Source organism: Sinocyclocheilus rhinocerous, unplaced genomic scaffold (genome assembly GCF_001515625.1).
Source record: "Sinocyclocheilus rhinocerous isolate Xijiao unplaced genomic scaffold, SAMN03320098_v1.1 scaffold1508, whole genome shotgun sequence".
Taxonomy (NCBI): domain Eukaryota; kingdom Metazoa; phylum Chordata; class Actinopteri; order Cypriniformes; family Cyprinidae; genus Sinocyclocheilus; species Sinocyclocheilus rhinocerous.
In genome coordinates, this window is record NW_015660889.1 from 887,248 (window position 1) to 895,986 (window position 8,739).

General features: G+C 36.3%; 1 protein-coding gene across 1 annotated transcript in view; it reads left to right on the forward strand.

Moving 5' to 3' along the window:
* Nucleotides 1-8,368, forward strand: part of LOC107725846 (vasoactive intestinal polypeptide receptor 2-like) — a 30,917-nt gene extending 22,549 nt beyond the window's left edge. The window contains exons 6-14 of the mRNA XM_016535245.1: nt 1,066-1,163; nt 1,521-1,656; nt 2,841-2,991; nt 4,067-4,127; nt 4,295-4,364; nt 5,556-5,647; nt 6,148-6,283; nt 6,791-6,832; nt 7,721-8,368. Coding sequence (XP_016390731.1) covers nt 1,066-1,163; nt 1,521-1,656; nt 2,841-2,991; nt 4,067-4,127; nt 4,295-4,364; nt 5,556-5,647; nt 6,148-6,283; nt 6,791-6,832; nt 7,721-7,894 — 960 coding nt within the window. The 3' untranslated portion in view covers nt 7,895-8,368. The remainder of the gene's footprint in view (nt 1-1,065; nt 1,164-1,520; nt 1,657-2,840; nt 2,992-4,066; nt 4,128-4,294; nt 4,365-5,555; nt 5,648-6,147; nt 6,284-6,790; nt 6,833-7,720) is intronic.
* Nucleotides 8,369-8,739: the final 371 nt, after the last annotated feature.

The window sequence follows — 8,739 nt, forward strand, 5'->3', positions numbered from 1 at the left end:
GGCGGCGTTATGCAAATCTTCCCACATCGTGACGTAGACATGTGGGGGCGTGTTAGAACAAGCCGCTTTAGGTAGGCGTGGTTGACTCTTAACTTTTATAAAGAATATCTCTTTGGATTTGAGACTTTAGTCTTTGCTACTTTACAGATGTTCTTTATGCACCAAGAGCTTGTAACACTTCAAAGAGAAAGGAAAAATTTTAATCGCATCATATGACCCCTTTAATATAGCAACAGTGCTGCTGACATTTTCAAAAAAAGTGATGATTATATACAAAAACTTTGTTGCATTGATAGGAGTTCAAACAAGTAGGTAAGATAAAACATGGCCAAAGGGGGATTTTTTACTACTTTCAGTACTTTTTTTTTACTACTTATTTTGTATACAGTATATGGAAGTTTGGATAGTCTGGAGAAAAAAAATTAACTTAAATGATTTTAGCAAATGGCTGCAATATAACAAAGAGTGAAAAATTTAAGGGGGTCTGAATACTTTCCGTACCCACTGTAGATTTTGTTGAACTTGAAATTAGTTCATATACCCAATTATATGAACTATATTATATTGTATTATTTTTATGTAAATGAGACCCAAGTATAAATATATAGTATACTTTTGTTTTTAAATAAACCAAATAAAATTGCAACTGGAATGCCAGTTTTAACCATGCATTTCTGTTGTATGGAAATGGAAGCTTTGACATTTTTTAGAAATTGCTAGAAAAAAAAGGTATGATTTTTATGCATCAGAAGCGTGGGCTGGTGATGACAGGATGTAAATGTTCTGAGGAATGTGCAACACGATTGGACTAGTCAAATTTAGACCTGTTATTGAGTGATTTTTGCCATAGTGATTTAGACAATAATCACAATTTTTGTAATAATTTTTATCATATAACTTTTATTTTATTTATTTATTTATTTTTTGTTAGTTGAGCAATAGAGCATAATGGTTTAGATTTCTTGGGGGAATAACTGAATTTTATGTGGGGTGTCTTAACCCCACTAAAAATAAAATATTGCAAATACAAAGCGTTTCTCAAATTTTGTTTCTCTTTCTGTCCAGCTTGTTTTCTACACGGTGATGAAGGCCCTTTACACACTCGGACACAGCCTCTCTCTCATCGCACTCATCACCGGCAGCACCATCCTCTGTCTGTTCAGGTCTGAAACGGAGCCTTAAATAGTTCCAGTAGTTGTGTCTGCTTTTTATTACTCTACACTTTGTATGGATGGATGAGCCTGCCTTATATTAATTGTAATTGTTGAATTTGGCAGGCTTCTGAATGACTATATTTTAAATTTTTTGACATTGAGGATAAACATTATGCTTGGCGCTTGGTTTTTACCCAATAGTGTTTATCTAGCTGGAATGAAATTATTAATTGAAGAAGTTGTCTGGAGATGTGATGAATGGAACAGTGCTTAAGACTCTCTGCATTTTTCTCACAAACTAACCATAAGCACAATTAAAATAGAAAAGAGGCCATGTTTATTTACAGGTCTGTCTTGCTCCAACAGAAAACTCCACTGCACCAGGAACTACATCCATCTGAACCTGTTCTTCTCGTTCATACTGAGGGCCATCGCTGTGCTGGTCAAAGATGCCATTCTGTTTTCCCACGAGAATGTAGAATGTACAAAGCAGCCATCACTGGTGAGTGAATCCATCCATCCAGAAGATCCACAAGTAAATTAATATAATTTAATGTTGAAATGTACATTTATATTTAAAAAGTAAAATAAATAAATAATAATAATTTAATTCAGAAAGGGATGGTTTAAATAAATCAAAAGTGACAGTAAAGACTTTTAATGTTTTCTATTTTAAGTAAATGCTGTTCTTTTGAACTTTCTATTTGTCAAAGAAACCAAAAAAATATATCAAGATTTTCACATAAATATTAAGCAATTGCTTATAAACTCGTAATTCTGAGAAGAAAGGTCAGAATTGTGAGATATAAGCTCGCAATTACCTTTTTTATTTTTATTTCATGGCAGAAACCAAGAAAAAACAGAATTGTAAACTCAGAATTCTGAAATGTAAACTTTATATCTCACAATTCTGAGAAACAAAGTCTGATTGTGAGATAAAAATCTGCAATTCTCTCATTTTTTTATAAAAAAAAATGGGTATGTCCTTCCATTGTTTCATGAGCATCAAATGAGCATATTGAATTAGTTCCTGAATAATGGCTGCTGAAAATTCAGCTTTGCCATCATAGAAACAAATTACCCTTTAAAATTTATAAAATATATATATATTTTTTACTGTATTTTTGATCAAATTAATGTAGTGAACATAAGTTGCTTCCTTCAAAAACATTTCAAAATCTTACCGACCCCAAACTTTTGAAGAAACATTATTTTATAATTTCTGTTCAATTAGTGACACAAAAAGACATAAAAATAATCATTGCTTCTCAACACCATGTCAGTTAGTCTTCCATTGTTTGGTCAAACAGGTAATCCCATTCCTCACAGCATTGGTTCAACCAGAAGTTGTCCTACCAGAAGCCTCAAACAAACAGAAATGTTTGTTCACCTACAAATGGTTTACTTTGAGCTGTCTGCATACATTAAAGTGGGATTTGAGATAGTATTCTAACATCGAAAAAATTACACACTTCACCTCTAAGGGTCTGAACTGAGCTAAGCCAGTTTCTTAAAACATGCATAGTCAACTAAACACATTTTATGCTTCATCGGTTTTAAAAGGTGGTTATTTCTGTCACTACAGACCCTAAAAACCCAAATCTGTACTCACGTTTGTTTGTCACAGTCTTTGGCATTTCTGAGACACATATAGTGCACATTGAAGTTCTCTGTGCTTGTGTTTAGATTGGTTGCAAGGCCAGCCTGATCATCTTCAACTACTTCATCATGGCAAACTTCTACTGGTTGCTGGTGGAAGGGCTCTACCTACATACTCTACTGATGGTCATCTTCTCTGAGAACAGACACTTCATCATTTACCTCCTCATTGGCTGGGGTAAGTCTTCATTAGAAACACTGACCTTTTTAAGCTGTTTCCGTTTTCCAAAACCAATTGTTACTTTTCAGAATCACTTTCCGTCTTTTAAAGCTCTTCATGTCAGTGTTTTCACCTATAAGCAGGTATTTGAGTAAATAAAGGATTATTTGAGTCTAAAGCCTAGAGATTTTCCACTTCCCACTGCATCTGATGCTTTAGCTTTCATCTTATCTGACACGAACACATGTGTGCATAGAAAATCGTTTGAGAACACACCTCTTCACGGTGTAGCATTGAATGTCTCTTCCTTAATTCATTCAAACACTTCTGAATAGATGTCACTCACTACTCAGAGGAAAAACAGCATAGGGAACTAGATGACGTGCCATCGGTCTTGTTCAGTCTGTTTGTCTTACATTATGCATTAGTATGTCTTTGTAGTTTGTTGTGTCCCTGGAGTTTCCAGGCGAGAGAAAGGAGAGCAGAATCTTCATTCATTTTTAGAGGACAGGCTTGGGTGTGGCTTGCTAGACTCATCATATCAACACCTCATTAAGCTTCTCTTTCATCATGACAGTGACAACTAACATGGCCTCTTTAATCATGTTCTGTTTACCAGCATTTCCTCTCCGGCTTTACTTGTGTTTAGAGATAGTGGCCCACATCCCAACAGGAAACTGAAGTAACAATTTCTCAGCAGGTGTCCGAGCAAAGATGCTATTTCCTAACATCACATTATGTCTGTCTGTCTGTCTGTCTGTCTATCTATCTATCTATCTATCTATGTATCTATCTATCTATCTATTAGGGCTGTGCAATTAATCGCATGCGATTGTCATGCGCATCTCGTCAGTAAAGCCGGTCTCGTGATTAGTAGTAAATCTCCATCACCTGCTTTCAGATGGAGCGGCATTCTGTCTATCTATCTATCTATCTATCCATCTATCTATCTATCTCTATCTGTCTGTCTGTCTGTCTATATATCTGTCTGTCTGACTCTGTCTGAAGCCTATATTTACATTGATTATGCATGCATGAATGAATGTGACCACTAAGTCTCTTGATATTTGATCATTCCCTCTCCTTCTTCCAGGATTCCCCACCGTGTTTGTGATTTCATGGATTGTGTGTAGGATTTACCTCGAGGACACAGGGTGAGTAGTTGAGCATAATCAGACAGTGACAGAGCTCACATGAGACTCTTAATAGCGGATATTTAAACCTGAGAGATTAAAATGAGGCAGAAGAAGATGAAACGCATTCCCATTTGCTACCACTGTTATGAAAGCACTTGTAACTCTTTGATGACTCCTCATAACAGATGCTGGGAGAGAAATGATGCCCCGATTCCCTGGCGGGTGATTAACTGGCCAATCATGGCATCTGTCATTGTGAGTATAACCTCACACCAGCTATTATAAACACTGAGACCAGCCTCATACTGTATGCATTATGTCAGGCAGGGAGGGATTCTGCCAGCAAAGCAGACGCGGGGATGTGCTGAGTCTCACGAACAGTTTCCATGTCCTGGATGGGACTTGAGCGCAGGCATGTCAGGAAGAGCGAGCAAACACGCTGTCACAAGTGCCTCTCTCAGCACACATGCCAAGACTCTCTCTTTTGTCCGCTGTGCCATTTCCATTTTGTAAACACTCACCTGCAAGAGATCAAATGTCTTTGGACAGCATGATGGCTGTGTTTGACAGCTTTGCTCAAACGCATCCAGGTCAAAATGTTCCTGTTCCTCAGCCATCCAGAGCCTAGGAATGCAATAATAATAATAAAACATACATTTTTCTGGCAAACGTGCTCAGTTCTGGTGTGTTTAGATAACTCTCTCACAGAGCTCTGCACACCATGCTACTGTGTAACTACATCTCTCTGCTACTCAGAATGCCATGGTAGATGAACCTTTGGCCAAGATGTTCTGTTTGTTTTGGTTTAAGTTTTATGGCGGGATTAATTATGAGGAACAGAAACAAGTGGCCTCTTTTGTTTCTACTATCTGTCTGATGGATTCAAACAAGATGGAAATTGGAGATTATCAATTTACATTTGAAGTTATGCATTTGGCAGACCAAATCCAAAACAGCTTTTGGTGCGAGGCATAGATTTTATTAACTTGAATGACATTAGTGTTTCTAGTGTCATTTTAAACGCCAGATCAACTCCTAAAAGGGATAATTCAGCCAAAAATGAACATTTGGTCATCATGTCATTCCAAACTGGTATGACTTACATCTGTGGAACATATTGAAGATACATTTGCCCATACAATGAACATCAATGGTGTCAACACTGGATCTATTTGAGTTTCATTTTATGGACAAAATTCAAATCATATAGGTTTAGAATGACTTAAAAGGGTGAATAAATGGTGAGAATTTTCATTTTTGGTTCCTTTAAGACGTTGTGTCACAGTGTGTGCAATAATCCTGTAATCTGTTTCAAGTCTTACAGAATGTTTTGAGAAGTTCTTGTGTCAGATCCAGTGAACAGTGGTAATGTTTAGTCTGGATAATGTCATTGTATAAAAGAGGAATGATATAAAATATTTTTCTCTTCCTTTCTGTGTTCTACAGTTGAACTTTATTCTGTTCATCAGCATCATTCGAATCCTGGTCCAGAAACTGAGGTGTCCTGATGTCGGTGGAAACGATCAGTCCCAGTACAGGTATTGCAAATGAATGCCAACTCATATTATATTCTGCAAACATGGCATCAGGCACCATGGTTGAACCCTCTTAGCTGAGATCTCCCTTTTAAATTTACCAGGAGTTGCATTCTAGCATGAATTTCAGAAAATGGTTGGAAATGGATGGCTGCTTTCCATTTTTATCCAGGTCTTCCACTATCTATTGTGCATTGCTAAATGTGTATGCATTGAAATGGGGGTGAAATATTTATGCTGCGATTTGTAGCAATCTGAGTTTTTGTTCTGCTGAGAGTGGCACGTTCTGCATTTGAGTGCCCTGTCGCTAATGGATGAGAGGCTGTGCTCTATTTGATGGCTCTCCCATGATGTGCTTTTCCCTTTGAGATTTCAGTTTGGAGCTCTCCATTGTGTGCTTGAAAATATACTGTCTATTTGACAAAAATTGCCATGCTATCATAACAGTAGGGATCCCTCTCATCACTCCGTTCAAATCCTGTTACTCCTCGTTCTCTTTTCAGGAGGTTGGCCAAGTCCACACTTCTCTTGATCCCTCTGTTTGGCATCAACTATGTTGTTTTCGTTTACATCATAGAAGAAAATGGAGAGATGGAGAACTATAAAATATTCTTTGACCTTGGTCTGGGGTCTTTTCAGGTGAGAATATGCCTAAATGTATGACTAGTGATTATATATATCTTCTTAAACTTTCACAAAAGCTCCACAGTTTGAAGTCAGTAAGATTCTTTTAAGGAAAACAATTAGATTTTAATTAATCTAGATTTAAAAAAAAATATATTCAGAATAAATGCTGCTCTTTTGAACTTTCTATTCATCAAAGTGTCTTGAAAAAATGTATCATGGTTTCTACAAAAATATTACACTGAAGACTGGGGTAATGGCTGAAAATTCAGCTTTGCTCTCATCGGAATTTTTAAATATTAATAATATAAATTAATATAAACAATGTTAATATAAACAGTTACTTTAAATTATAATACTGTAATTGAATTGTCATTTTATTTTAGTAATTTATTTTGTAATAATCACAATATCATTGTTTTTTGAATAACATTACTAAATCTTACCAACTCCAAACTTTAGAATGATTTGTGATGCTTTATCAGTGTTGTACCACATTAACTCTCTGTGTTCCTTTCACAGGGCTTGGTGGTTGCGATTTTGTACTGTTTTTTGAATAGTGAGGTTAGTCTGCAATTTTATTGATCATTGATGCATCTCACTTTAGCTCTATTCCAAAACCTAGTGAGCTGCTGTAGGCAGCTGATAAGACTGCATCCTAACTGTAATAGAATCTCATAAGTTAGCAATTTAAAAAACTTTACATAAGCAGCAACACAAATAGTACTAAAAAAAATACAAAAATACACCCACACATTGAGTAAAATAATTTTTATTACACTGAACTTTTTTGACAATGCTTTTGAGTGTCAGATGACATTTTTATTTATAATCAGCATTTTTGTTTTCACCTCATCTGTCATCCTTTATTTGCATTCTGGCATTGTCATCTCTATTAAGGATACATACAGTGCTTCCTTAGAATTTGGTCAAAACAAGCAATTTACTAGGCAGTATGATAAAGTTAGAACACTCTTCACTTCTGTGCATATGATGCCTTAAATGCCTCCTCAGGCAGCTCACTAGGTTTTGGAACAGAGCAGTGGTTTTCCTTCCTATTTCAAATCAACATGAAATATTCACAACCTATTTTACTTCTGTAATGTGACATATTTCTGAGTGAAAAAGGATGTTGAAGGAGATAAACATGTAGGATGAATATTTTGGGTCTTGCAAAAATTCCCTCTGTATGACAAGTGATTAAAAGGAAAGGCATGAAAACAAGTTGTTTTCTGAGGCAGAGCAAGGATAATTACATTTTGATGAAAGATTACAAACAAACATTTGTTATGTTTGCAATAATAGTGCCCTGAATCAATTAAAATAAAACTAGAAACATATTTTGAGCATAAATGGGTTCAATCTTGATTTCATGTCGACTTGCCACCCTGTGTGTTTCTGTGCTAAAGCTAATGCTAATGCTAATGGATGTTATACTTGGCTGCTTTGCAGGTCCAGAGCGAACTCAAGAGGAAGTGGCGGAGTTTGCGTTTAAAGCGTTACATCAGTCGTGACTATCGTCTGCACAGTTCATCCATATCCCGGAACGGCACAGAAAACATGGCCCAATTCCATCGGAACTCCAGAGCCCAGTCTTTCCTACAGACCGAGACCACCGTGGTGTGAGACATCCAGAAGCAGCGCTATATGAATCACTCTCTTACTTCACCCCCCCCAGCTAACAACTCAGTATTTTTCAAAAGCTTTATGCTGAAGAGGATGAGGCTTCCTGAAGCATGAGATTGACATGCAGGAGACACGATAAGGATTCAGCATCTCTGAGGCACAGCGCTGTATTTCAGTAGGCCTATACAATGCAAAATCTCATTTGATAGCAAAATTTGCTGTTAACCACCAAAATAGCACATTAAACCAAATCTCTGTGAGTGGGATAGTATTGGTGGCATTAAAAACTGCAATTCCGTTTTTTTTATTGAATGCAGATGACATATATATTGCTTTCTGTAAACTCTTTCATTGCATTAGGGTCAGATTATATAATAGTGTTATGTAAATGCTACTTAAGGCCATCAGCAATTTCCTTAGACGTTCATGGAGGAAATTGTGAAAAAAAATTTGAAAGTTGGTTTTAAATTGTATTTAGTATGTTTGTGCATTTGATTGGTACACTGAAAAAATGTGGTGTAGAAACAATTTTCAGTCAGAAATTGCTAGTAAATTTCACAATTATTACAAAGAAACCATGCTATCAACACATGAAAACTCACCAAGAAAGTGTCTTGGATGAATGCAAGAAGTGGGTCACCTCTATGCCAAACAAACTCAAATGTGAGGTTTTATAAAAGACATTACAGCCGGAGGTGTCCACGCTAGCCTGGGACTCATTTCAGAAGAATATGTCTTATTTCAGATACATGTAGAAACTGAAAAGACAGTCGTACACTCAAAAGAAAAGTGATTGTAAGAAAAAGCAAAAATTCTTGCACTGATATTGATCTGTTCTTGCATCT